General features: G+C 43.9%; 2 protein-coding genes across 2 annotated transcripts in view; both read left to right on the forward strand.

Moving 5' to 3' along the window:
- The window catches only part of LOC136626716 (zinc finger protein 27-like), a 659137-nt gene that overhangs the window by 369581 nt on the left and 275387 nt on the right, over nucleotides 1-14169 (forward strand). The window lies entirely within an intron of this gene.
- On the forward strand, nucleotides 7468-8755 carry LOC136624443 (zinc finger protein 300-like). The gene has a single exon (XM_066598423.1). It carries the CDS (start codon nucleotides 7514-7516, stop codon nucleotides 8555-8557), a length of 1044 nt encoding a protein of 347 aa, XP_066454520.1. The 5' UTR covers nucleotides 7468-7513; the 3' UTR covers nucleotides 8558-8755.

Below are 14169 nucleotides of genomic sequence, written 5' to 3' on the forward strand. Positions count from 1 at the left end.
CATAAATGTCACAGGGGTCTGCCTATACTTCTGCCACATTAATGTTACAGGGGTCTGCCTATACTTCTGCTACAGAAATGTTACTGGGGTCTGCCTATACTTCTGCTACAGAAATGTTACTGGGGTCTGCCTATACTTCTGGCACATGAATGTTACAGGGGTCTGCCTATACTTCTGCTACAGAAATGTTACTGGGGTCTGTCCATACTGTTACTACAGAAATGTTACTGGGGTTGGCCTATACTTCTGCTACATAAGTGTTACTGGGGTCTGCCTAAATTTCTGCCAAATAAATGTTACTGGGGTCTGCCTATACTGTTACTACATAAATGTTACTGGGGTCTGTCTATACTGTTACTACATAAATGTTACTGGGGTCTGCCTATACTTCTGCTACAGAAATGTTACTGGGGTCTGTCTATACTGTTACTACAGAAATATTACTGGGGTTGGCCTATACTTCTGCTACATAAGTGTTACAGGACTGATACTAATTCTATATAACAGACAAACAGACTATTTCTATATAACAACTCAGCAGGATTAGCTCTACACAACAGACAAGCACACTAACTTTATATAGGTAGGACACACAGAAAGATTGCTTGATTAATCAATGATAACTTGACTCTCCACCCCTTCCATACTTTTCTGGAGGGTGTAAGAATTGACCTCGGTACAATGTTTGTTGCCTTTCAATTTCAATCATGGCTGCCAGATTCATGATTATAAAAGTCTCCTCAGACGCCGGACACAGTATGTCCAGCCCTAGAGTCTCTAGCATTTCTGTCGCTACACAATTCAACAATCTACCTTCAGCCAGAGGGATCCACTCGTGCACGTTTAAACGATAAACAAATATTTGTGGACCATCATCCTCAAACAGTGGACTGTAACCACAGCGGTGGGCGGGGTAGGGATTATTCTGACTACAGATCTCCCATCCGAGGGTACTTATCGTCAATAACAATCCTTTTTGGCAATTTGGGCAAGACGTGGGTGGTATACCCACACAATTAGACAGACAAATAGACGGAGCACCAGTACGGCTGGTTTAGTCTAAACTGCCCCTCGGGATACTGTCTGGCAGCCCCTATCTTCTCCTAGGTCTCTTACCAGACTCTAACGGAGCAGCGGTGCCTGTCCAGATGTTTGACCGTTTCCTGACTCTAAGGTTTTAGACACCAAACCTAACCCGAGCAGGACCACCTAGTCAAACTACCCCGACAGGTCCCCTTACTCTAAGGTTTTAGACACCAAACCTGACCCGAGCAAGGGGCCCCTGTACAGGGTCTTCCTCCCCCTTAAGGCAATTCACTGACCTTGCCAACCGGCCAGTACTCTCAAAACAACAGGCATGTAAACATTCCTTTATATCTTATGACAGGTTCTTATCGAGTGATCGAGACTTAAAAGTACCTGTCGTGCAGTTCCAAATCGTTCGGCCTTGACACGGCACATAGGCAACCCTGGAGTTAGCCACACAGGTATAGATAATTAATTTATCTTACCGTGTTCTGATGATTTTATTGGGCCCACCAAGTCCAAGGTCGCATATGTCCGTGTCTTCTGTCCGAGCTCTATGGAACCTATCGATCACTCCCCGTACGGGCCACCAGCTGTCGTGGAATTCCTTTGTGGAACCACGGCTTACTCAATTTGGAATGTTTACACCCTTCCATATTAATTCTGAATTGATAATGCGCATAAGAAGTTTTCACACTGACGCAGGTTCAGCATGTATAGCTTCCTCAATTCTAACTTTAATATTGGGCGTGAAGCCTCTTTTAAGAGTTTAACATCTGGGCAGGTCAAAAGATTACATAGATACAACGTATTGTTTAATTATTGGATAAGCATCTTGCAATTCTTCCATCCTCCGGTCATCTGTGATTGGCCATCAGGTGGTGGATGAAATGACTGGGTTGTCTTAGGCCCACGTGTGGTTCCTTCGATATAATTGGCTGTTACATCATGAGTTAGTAATAGCATAGACCTCCCATGTTATTTGCATACGTTTCCAGTAAAATTGCTTGGGTAATTATTGCGGTAGCTGTTTCAGACTGCGGTTGTCCATGTCTGAGTTATACTGTCTTCCAAAGTTGCAAAACAGATGGAAAATGTAACGTGTTTATACTATATATTATCTTGTCAGCGTTTTGAGAACAGAAGTTTCATAAGAGGAAGTATTGCATATTGCGTAAATGTAAGAACAGAAGGCAAACATGACATTTGGTTATACAGAATGTTAAATTCACAAATGTCCACTACCAAAGGCCCACAGTCCAAAATATAGAAATATTGGGTTTCCACTACAGGGTCTGCCTATACTTCTGCTACATAAGTGTTACTGGGGTCTGCCCAAACTTCTGCCAAATAAATGTTACTGTGGTCTGCCTATACTTCTGCTACATAAGTGTTACTGGGGTCTACCTATACTTCTGCTACATAAGTGTTACTGGGGTCCGCCTATACTTCTGCCACATTAATGTTACAGGGGTCTGCCTATACTTCTGCTACAGAAATGTTACTGAGGTCTGTCTATACTGTTACTACATAAATGTTACAGGGGTCTGCCTATACTTCTGTTACATAAGTGTTACTGGGGTCTGCATATACTTCTGCCACATAAATGTTACAGGGGTCTTCCTATACTTCTGCTACAGAAATGTTACTGGGGACTGCCTATACTTCTGCTACACAAATGTTACAGGGGTCTGCCTATACTTCTGCTACAGAAATATTACTGGGGTCTGTCAATACTGTTACTACAGAAATGTTACTGGGGTCTGTCTATACTGTTACTACAGAAATGTTACTGGGGTCTGCCTATACTTCTGCTACAGAAATGTTACTGGGATCTGCTTATACCTTTGCTACAGGAATATTACAGGGGTCTATCAATACTATGGGGGCATGAATTGTGGGCCGAGGTCAACATGTATTTTCTCTCGTGTTACCACAGTTATCCGCGGCCCTGGTTTGGGCCAAACAAGAGGAGCGATACTGCGCAAATTAGACATTCACAGCTGCACTAGCATTAGAGTCCGCTTCATGCCCGTGATTGCTGATGGTATGGGCAGAGGCCTATGTCCTGGGGGAAATGCAACAGCACCAGGTTGGGCCCGAGGAACTTCTTCCTGGTTAATGCAGTCTTTGGAGTGGTGAAAGCAAACGTAACTGACTTAATGAGACGTTCACAGCTGCACTAGCATTGGAGTCCGCTCTTTCCCCCTGATTGCTGAGTGTTTGTGCAAAGGCCTATGTCCTCGGTGCAATGAAAGTCTGCCATTTTTGGGCACTCTGATTTCTTCATGGTTCATGTCTTGGGTTGCCTAGGACCCACCTATGCTGTAGGTGCACACAGACTGCCCATTGCGGTGTTTTACCTATCTGGCACAAACAAACTCACTGACTGACTAGGGCATGAATTGTGGGCCGAGGCCAACATGTATTTTCTCTCGCGTTACCACAGTTATCTGCGGCCCTGGTTTGGGCCAAACAAGAGGAGCGATACTGCACAAAAGAGACGTTCACAGCTGCACTAGCATCGATCTCCGCTCTATGTCCGCGATTGCTGGGGGTTTTTTCGCAGAGGCCTATGTCCTCAGGGCAGTGAAAGTCTGCCATGTTGCAGGGTGTAGAGTGCAGATGGCTTTCCCCTTGCATTGTCGATGAGGTATCCGGCACCCAAACAGAACGAGTAGTGTGTGGACACATGGATTCCCCATTGCTGTGTCACTCGCGGCACCTTGGGCCACACAGGGTGTTTGCTGGGACCGAGCCTGACCCGCTCACATACTTCCCACACAGAATATTGCTGCATTGTGGAGATTTGAAGAAGTGCTGGGCTGGCATCTGAGTCCCCTTTATGCCCACGTTTGCGGCTCCTGACAATCTTGCGACGGGATTGGAATGATGATCGCATGTCAATTTATCATCAATTCTCAACAGCATTGTGGGCTATGGCCCCCCCCCCTACTTTCAAAGAGGGTCGCTGCCTGGCCCTGCCATCCCTCTGCACTGTGTGCCTCCGGTTCCTCCTCATCGCAGACGCACTTAGAAATAGACATGACGGTGGTGTAGCTATGGAGCGAGCATGTGGCAGGAGGGCAGCTGATGGCTGCGCAGGGACACTTGTCTGTGCGCTGTGGACGCAGGATCGTGCAGGGGGTTGGGCAGCATGTAACCTAGGAGAAGAGGCAGCGGTGTGACAAGCATGCAGTGATTGTTCTTGGTTGCAGGTGGTGTGATGTTTAGCTAAGGTGTACCTCGCTAAGAGGGTTTGTCCGAAGTAAAAATTGTTAGGGGGGGGGGGGGCAGACTCTAGCCCCTATCGTGGCTTAATAGTGAGACCTGGGAGCCTCAGATGCAGCCAAGCATGCTGCCCCTGCCCTTCACTATCCGTTTCTGTGGTGTTTCTGTGGTGTTTCCATGACTTTCGGATGTTTTTCAGAGTTTCACAAGTGAAGACCTGTGTAGAGCATCGGTCCTATACAAAAGTACTCGAGTTGCCCATTGACTTCAATGGGGTTCGTTACTCGAAACGAGCTCTCGAGCATCGCGGAAAGTTCGACTTGAGCAACGAGCACCCAAGCATTTAGGTGCTCGCTCATCTCTAGTGAGTACGAAAACTACAATGCCAAATTTATATAGTGTTTTTTTTTTTACTACTTTTGTGTTTTGTCAAAGATATTTAATTTTTTTAAATTATTTTTTTTCGCCATCTTCTGACAGCCCTAACATTTTTATTTTTCCGTCGACAGAGTTGTGCAAGAGATCATTTAGTGCGATACGTCCTGTAGTTTGTTAGCAACATTTTAGAAAACATACGACTTTTTGGTCACTTTTTATTACATTTTTTCATAGAGACGGGCTGACCAAAAAAAATTCCCGCTTTCTTTCTTTTTTTCCCCAATAACGTTCACCGTGCGCGGTAAATAATGAGTTACATTGATAGGTGGGACTAATACGAACACAGCAATACCATATATGTATGTTTATTTTATTATTTAGATTATTTTATTAAAATTGTGGCAAAGGGGTGCTTTTTAAACTTTTTTATAACTTTTTATTTTTTTAATAATTAGTAAAACTTTTTAAAGCTTATTCTTACTATTTTTTTTTTTTTAGTCCCCATAAAAAACATGAACTTCAATGGTTTTAAAAATCTCTAACTGGGTGAAGTCGGAAAAGGACCACAGCTGCTCCACTTTGGGGTGGGGGATCATTTCTATGGTTTTCATGGTGAAGTAAAAATGAAAAGTCTTTATTCTGTGTCAGTGCGAGTACAGGGATACTAAATTCATACAGCTCTTTTATATGTAGTAATGCTTACAAATTAAATACATTTGTTAGAAAAAATAATGTCTTTCTAACGCTATATTTTACCCTCATTATTTTAAGCATTTTCCCATTGATAGGACTGTGTGATGGCTCACTTTTTCAGGGTGAACAATAGTTTGCATTGGTACCATTTTGGGGGACATATAACCTTTTGATAGCTTTTCATTCAATTTTCTTCTTGGAGTGACCAAAAATAATGCAATTTTTCCACTGCCTATTGTTTTTTTTGTTTTTTTGTTTTTTTTATGGAGACTCAAGTAGACCTTTATGGATGTAGTGATACCAATATTTTCATTTTTCTTTTAATTTCATTTTCGACTTTTATCATCCTAGTAAAAAAAAAATATATTTCTTAACCATTGCATTGAGAGTCACAGCTGAATACCGTGGGTATAGTTACTGCCACTAGGAGGTGGACACTAAGCAAAAAAAGTGTTAGCTCCTCCTACCACCTACTGCAGAAACCAGCTAATCAGTTTTAGCTTAGAGTCCCTGATCTATACGATCTTTGGCGATTAAGTGAATATTCTCTCCACTGAAGTAAGTATCCTCTCCCCCTCTCTTTTTTTCCCCCTTTCTTCTGCCCCCCCTGCCATTATAACCACCTTCCTTCACTCTACTCCCAAACCCCCCACCAGGACCTCTCTACCTATACCGAGCCCTGTCGTAGATGCTCCTTGGCGTGGCATACCCCTGGGTGGTATGAAGATTTCCCTATGGGAGAGAGTTCCATTTTTTTTCCTCTTTTGCAGTCCTCCCTACAGCTTGGGAAACCCCTGCGGTGGTCCTGGTGTAGGGAACCAGTGTCTTATGTCGCTACAGCCCTTGGGGATGCGGGAGAAGTCCTTCTTTGTCTTTATCCCAGGTGGCACTGATTTTCATTATCCAGTCGCGACTAGCCGATATTATTTCTGAAGCTAATGGTGGTAAGAGTTCTCATCTACCACAAAACAAAAGCCAGCCATGCGTGGTTCTGCACAGAAGAGGCCTCAGTTTTTTTTTTTCTTTTACCGCTCCAGAACCCAGACCTTGTATAACAAAAAATCCTTGCAAGACCAAAATCAAAGGCTTCCCTACAAACCACATCCATCATGGTGCCCTGACCACTATACTCCAAGTCCGACTCTACTGAATCTTCTGTGTGTATGGCTGTCCCCAACCAAGGCATTCAGAGTGGGTGGATGACTTTTCCAATTCGGGGAATACTAAATCGCTTATGTCTCAGACATCTGGGTTCAGGAGGTTATCTCTTCGAGCTATGCCAAGATTACTTCTTCGGTTCCAGAATTTAAGTCATTCCTTCAAAGGCCAATGCTTTAGCTAATGCGATACACATTCTCTCCTCTCAGGGTAGAATTGTCCCTGTTTCCCTTTCAGAACAGTGCAGGGGGTTCTATTCCAATCCCCTTATGTTACCCAAGGACGACGGCACTGTCCAAACCATTCTGTATCTGAAGCGGTTAAATCAATATGTCAAGGTAAAACAGTTCCGTGTGGCGTTGTTGAGATCTGTGATTGTGTCCATGGAACCAAGGGAGTTTCTGTCATCCATTAACATCAAGGATACGTATCTTCATATTCCCAATGTCCAGCACATCAGCAATTCACCCAGTGATGAGTTGGCAGTTTACAGAAAAACAGAGGATGCACTTGCTTGGATGAGGAGTTTGTGGGCACCAGCAAACTTCTCATAAAGTAAGGAGCAAGGCATATATAGCGGCTTTATATCTTTATGTTCCATGCTTGAAAAAAAAGAGGTAAATCTGTTTATAAAACTTCCAAAACACGTTGCACTTCTCTGTGATTCCTGTACTGTTATATACAAATGTTATTAATAGGGATGAGCGAGTATACTCGCTGAGGCACTACTCGCTCGAGTAATGTGCCTTAGCCGAGTATCTCCCTGCTCGTCCCGAAAGATTCGGGTGCCGCCGTGGGGCAGGGAGCTGCGGGGGAGAGCGGGAAGGAACGGAGGGGAGATCTCTCTCTCCCTCTCTCCCGCCCGCTCTCCCCTGCTCCCCGCCGCGACTCACCTGTCAGCTGCGGCGGCTCCCGAATCTTTAGGGACGAGCGGGGAGATACTCGGCTAAAGCACATTACTCGAGTGAGTAGTGCCTTAGCGAGTATACTCGCTCATCCCTAGTTATTAACTATCAGTATAATTGTAATGTTGTATTCAAAAATATTAAAATCCATTTTATTCTTGGCAGATGACGACACCAGGGGCTCAGAGGGACATCTGATATTAACAGACTGTAAAGTGGAAGATCATGATATCATACAAGATACATATGAAGAGCCTGCTATTATCCCAAATATAACCCCAGCCCTTCACAGCAAAGATCTATCCTCTGATCCTTCTAAACAGGTTCCATCTTCTGATTCACTACAGAATGTTAAACAAAATAAAATTTATAGAACAGATGTTGAACATCAAAGAGTTCACACAGGGGAGAAGCCATATTCATGTTCTGAATGTGGGAAATGTTTTAAGCAGAAGTGGCATCTTGTCAGACATCAGAGAGTTCACACAGGGGAGACGCCATTTTCATGTTCTGAATGTGGAAAATGCTTTAAGAATAAAACAGATCTTGTCAGACATCAGATGATTCACACAGGTGAGATGCCATATTCATGTTATGAATGTGGAAAATGCTTTAAGAATAAAACAGATCTTGTCAGACATCAGATGATTCACACAGGGGAGACGCCATATTCATGTTCTGAATGTGGGAAATGTTTTAAGCAGAAGTGGCATCTTGTCAGACATCAGAGAGTTCACACAGGGGAGAAGCCATATTCATGTTATGAATGTGGAAAATGTTTTAAACGAAAATCTCATCTTGCTGTACATGAGAGAATTCACACAGGAGAAAAGCCATTTTCATGTTCTGAATGTGAGAAATGCTTTAAGAATAAAACAGATCTTGCTAATCATCAGAGAACTCACACAGGCGAGAAGCCATATTCATGTTATGAATGTGGAAAATGTTTTAACCGAAAATCAATTCTTGTGTTGCATCAGAGAATTCACACAGGAGAGAAACCATTTTCATGTTCTGAATGTGGGAAATGTTTTAACCAAAAAACAAGTCTTGTGTTTCATCAGAGAATTCACACAGGGGAGAAGCCATATTTGTGTTCTGAATGTGGGAAATGTTTTAAAAATAAAGCAGATCTTGTTAAACATCAAAGAACTCACCGAAGATAGAGAAAGCATTTTCATGTTCTGAATGTGGGAAATCTTTCACACATAAATATGTTCTTATAAAACATGACAAAATTCACATGGAGGAGAAGCCATATTCATGTTTGGAATTTGGGAACTGTTTCAAGTGGAAATCCCATCTTGCTGTACATCGGACAGGTCACACAGATGTTAGTGAAATAAATGTGACTCCATGTTCTATCCTTTGCGTAGTCATTTTGTGAGCAAATAGCAATCTTCTGTGTCAGTTATTTTGTACTTTTTATTTTACAAGATTTGCTAAAATGTTATTGAAGAATCAAAAGTGACCTCGATGATTGGAACATTCCAATGCCCTGGATGGAAGGTGTTGGGTCATTGCGCCCTGTTCTCTCTGTCTGTCTCTCTGTCTGTCGCTCCCCCCCCCCCCCCCCGGTCTTTGTTTATTGTCCAATACTTTGCACAAAGTTGCACAACAGGCATCAAAGGGGTAAAAAGAGGATTGTAGGATCCACATTAATTCCTCCATATTTATCTTCTTTTTAAAGTTGTCTCCTTTTTACTAGTACTGTAGTCCAACAGAGAACAAACAAAAGATGATGTTCTCCAGAGGCTTGGAATAGAAGTTGATATACATTCTTCTTTTAAAATTTTTTATTACATTTTTATTGAGATTTGCATAAGATAGTAATCACAGGTTACATGAATTCTGTTTTATAATCACAAAGAGTATCAAATAGCATTTATAACATTTATGTAGACCTGGAGTATGAGCGAAACATAGATATATCAATATTCTAATTATTCTCCTTATTTTTATATTTTACAATAAGATATAGTTTGAACAAAGTAACTAGTTTGAAAAGGGAGCAACTGAGGGGGCAAGGGGAAAAACGGGGGGGGGGGGGGGGGGGGGTCAGAAAAGTCATGTAGGGAAATGGGTAGTCCATGGTACCACATATTGTTGTATTTTGTGATTGCATTGTTACGGAGAACTATGATCTTTTCATATATACTATGTTCTGATATAAGCCTAATCAATTCAGTCTTTGTTGGTGGGTTATGTGATTTCCAGAGTCTCCTGATGAGGAGCTTGGCATCCATTAAAATATTGACCACTAGCTCCTTTTGAGGCAAAGAGATGTCATCTATATGTAAAAATAGCAACATATATTTTGAGTCACATGGGGCCTGCATCCCAGAATACACTTTATAAGTGATAGAACCTCATTCCAGTATGTCCTCAGGATGGGACAGGATTAGAGATGAGCGAGCACTAGAGATGAGCGAACATACTCGGTAAGGGCGATTTCGCAATCGAGCACCGCGATTTTTGAGTATTTCACTACTCGGGTGAAAAGTACTCGGGTGCGCTGTGGGGCGGGGGGTTGCAGAGGGGAGTGGGGGGTAGCAGCGGGGAACAGGGGGGAGCCCTCTCTCTCTCCCTCTCCCACCCACTCCCCGCTGCAACCCCCCGCTCCCCCACAGCGCACCCGAGTACTTTTCACCCGAGTAGTGAAGTACTCGAAAATCGCGGTGCTCGTTTGCGAAATCGCCCTTACCGAGTACGTTCGCTCATCTCTAGCGAGCACCCAAATGCTCAGGTCTGCATTATTCAAGTCGAGCTTTTCATAAAATTCGAGAACTCTACTCGAGTAACGAACTCTATTGACTACAATACGAGACTCGAGCATTTTTGTATGTGGAACGCAGGGTTCCGAGTTTTTTTTTTCCTCTTGGTTCATGTGTGTGTCTCTCTCTCTCCCTCTCTCCCTCTCCCTCTCTCCCCTTCTGTCCCGCTCTCTCCCCCTTTCTGCCAGACCAAAAATTTTCAAATGACTCCCACTGCATCGCGGTGGGGAGGGGCCAAAACAGGCACGTCACAGCGGGGAGGAGCCAAAAGCTGGGGCGGGGTCGAACACGATTTGATGCTCGTTCGAGTAATGAGCACCATCGAGTACGCTAATACTCGAACGAGCATCAAGCTCGCCAGAATACGTTCGCTCAACTCTAGACAGGACCAGAAAACATGCAGAAAACTTCCACTTTTCCTGCAGCCTTTCCAGCAGGCATCCGCCTAACCCAGCCCTCGTCTCGCTAATTGAGACAGGGGTCAGGTATCATCTTGTCACTAATTTTATATGGGTTTCTATTAGGTTTGCAGCTCCAGAAGCCCGAGCAGCCAGTCTAAAGGCTTTCAGGCATTTTTCCATGGAAATTGCTTCAATATCTTTTTCCCAGTTAAGCAAATGAACTTTCTTTGCTTGTTTCAGATTACCCACCAAGTTATCATAGTAGAATCTCATCCTTTTACCAATGACTCAACTAAAAGACCTAGACAATGGGCCATCGACTCGGCTATAGAGATTTTATGGATTGACCGTATCTGACAATATCTGATAAATTCAGTATTCTTCTCTCAAGGAGGCAAATTACTTAGGGGAATCATTCTTTAAAAGATTTGAGATGTTTTTAATACCCCTGCCCACCCATGTTTTAATATTAAGATCTGAAATAAAATATTCCATCACTTCCAGGGGAATATACCCAAGTGGGAATGAAAATTCTCTATTAACGCAAGAGCACCACTTTTTACAGGCTCCCAGGGATGCCTCTACAGTGGGTGGAACTTTAAGAACCATCAAAAGCGATTTCAAGGAGTCAGCTAAAGTCACCGCAATCAAAAGCGACCTAAAGCATTTGAAGTTGATGGATTCCAATTCTGTGTTAGGCCCACTAGTGGTAGGAGATTTGCTGATCCATGCTTTAATTTGGTCATGTATTGCTGATACTCGGTAACCATCTTGATTGGGCGCATCTGCAGCTCCCTGAGTGCCGCGGAGAGACAAAATTGAGACAGTGGTCCTAGGTTTTCTGCCCTTCCTGACATAATCTGAGAGCTGTTTCTGGAATTTAGTAACTGTCATTTGGGGATGGGGACTGGGAGGGTCTGGAAATAATATAGGATTTTTGGGAGAATCATCATCTATATATATATGAATGTATGTCTGTCTGTTTGTCCTTTATGCATTACTACACCATTCATCCGATCGCAGTGAAACTTTGCAAAGTTGCTGAGTACACTCCTGGGAAGATTACTGGCATAGTACATCTAAAGTGTTCAACTAAAAAATGATGCATCCGCCGAACATTTCGCAAAACAATTGCTGGATATTGGGAATGCTGAGGTAAAATGAAAGCTGCGCTGTGATTGGTTGCTATTTCCTATACTGCTGAGGTAAAATGAAAGCTGCTCTGTGATTGGTTGCTATTTCTTATACTGCTGAGGTATAATGAAAGCTGGTGCTGTGATTGGTTGCTATTTCCTATAGTCCTGAGGTAACATGAAAGCTGCGCTGTGATTGGTTGCTATTCCTTATACTGCTGAGGTAGACATGAAAGCTGCACTGTGATTGGTTGTTATATATTATACTGCTGAGGTAACATGAAAGCTGCGCTATGATTGGTTGCTTTTTCTTATACTGCTGAAGTATAATATAAGCTGTGCTGTGATTGGTTGCAATTTCTTTATACCGCTGAGGTAACATGAAAGCTGCGCTGTGATTAGTTGCTACTTATACTAATGAGGTTAAATTCAAGATTTGCTTTGATTGGTTGCTATTTCTTATATTGCTGAGGTAACATAAAAGCTGCGCTGTGATTGGTTGTTATATCTTATGCTACTTAGGTTACATGAAAGCTGCGATGTGATTGGTTTATCTTTCTTATACTACGGAGGTAACATGAAAGCTGTGCTGTGATTGGTTTCTCTTTCTTATACTGTTGAGGTAACATGAAAGCTGTGCTGTGATTGGTTTTTCTTTCTTATACTGTTGAGGTAACATGAAAGCTGTGCTGTCATTGGTTGTTATCTTATACTGCTGAGGTCACACAAAAGCTGCGCTGTGATTGGTTGCTATTTCTTATATAGAAAAGTTCTTGTGCACAGCAGTACACACTCTTACCACAATGGTAGGTGGGAGGCCAGATAGATTGCACGCTCCTAGTAAGGATCTAGACCATGTATCCACTTGCAAACAGTCTTTAAAATGAAGATAGGAGCGAAATAGGTGCATAAACTCACTTCACATCCTCCCTTGTCCAGAGATGTCTTTATTCCAAAGTAATCAATTCCCACATGACAAAGAAAGCATGACGTTTCAGCTGGACACCCAGCCTTTTTCAAACTGAAAGCTGCACTGTGATTGGTTGCTATTTCTTATACTGCTGAGGTAAAATGACATTTCCATTGGTGGGGTTGAGATAGCCACACTTACCAGCACTATCCACTGGGTTTAGAGTCTTCTCCCACTCCACACAGCCTCTATTATCTACAAGTCTCTGTGAGCAATAAATTACCCCTAGGTATCAGCGCAAGACAGCGGGTTCCTTTTTTCAAGTCACAGCATAGAGCCTCCGCTATCTACAAGTCTCTGTGTGCGGTGAATTAAGCCACAGTTGTCAGTGCTGTACAGTAGGGTAATTTATTTGGGCCCTGCTCTATTCCTAATCTGCCATGATGAGGAGTAGGAGTAAGAGTTGAGGACATGGAAGCGGACGTCCAAGTGAAGGTGTGGGCACAGGCCAGGTTCCTGATCCAGGTAAATTACAGACGGCTGCTGCGGGATTAGGAGAGAGGCAAGTTTCTGGGGTCCCCAGCTTCATATCACAATTTATGGGTCCGCGTGGTAGACCTTTATTACAAACAGAGCAGTGTGAGCAGGTCCTGTTGTGGATGGCAGAAAATGCATCCAGCAATGCATCGACCACCCAGTCTTCTACTCAGTCCACTACTCCCGGCCTAGGGACTGCAACTCTGAATCCTCTGGCTGCTGCTCCTCCTTACTCCCAACCTCCTTACTCCATGAAAATGACATATTCTGAGCAGGCAGACTCCCAGGAACTGTTCTCGGGTCCCTGCCATGAGTGGGAAAAACTGGTTCCTCTCTCACCTGAGGTGTTTGTCGTGACCGATGCCCAACCTTTAGAAAGTTCCCGGAGTCTGGGTGATGAGGCTGGGGACTGCCGGCAACTGTCTCAAGAGCTTTCAGTGGATGAGGAAGATGATGACGATGAGACACAGTTGTGTGTCAATGAGGTAGTAGTAAGGGCAGTAAGTCCAAGGAAGGAGCGCACAGTGGATTAAGAGGAAGAGCAGCTGGACAATGAGGTGACTGACCCCACCTCGTTTGCTAAACCTACTGAGGACAGGGCTTCAGAGGGGAGGCAAGTGCAGCAGCAGGACAGATTGGAAGAGGCAGTTGAGTGTCCAGGGGTAGAGGCAGGGCCAGAGCGAAGAACCCCTCAACTGTTTCCCAAAGCAACCCCTCGCGGGAAGCCTCCGTGCAGAGGGCAAGGTGTTAAAAGGTCTGGAGGTTTCTTTTATTGAGAGCACGAACGACCAACGAACAGTGGTGTGCAACCTGTGTCACACCAAGATCAGCTGGGGAGCCACCACTACCAGCCTCACCACCACCAGCATGCGCAGGCATATGATGGCCAAGCACCCCACAAGGTGGGACAAGGCCGTTCACCGCCTCCGGGTCACACCACTGCCTCTTCCCCTGTGCCCCAACCTGCCACACAGATGCAATCCCGCTCTCAGGACACAGGCATGAGCGCCTCCCGGCCTGCAC

The sequence above is a fragment of the Eleutherodactylus coqui genome, chromosome 4 (genome assembly GCF_035609145.1).
Source record: "Eleutherodactylus coqui strain aEleCoq1 chromosome 4, aEleCoq1.hap1, whole genome shotgun sequence".
Lineage (NCBI taxonomy): Eukaryota > Metazoa > Chordata > Amphibia > Anura > Eleutherodactylidae > Eleutherodactylus > Eleutherodactylus coqui.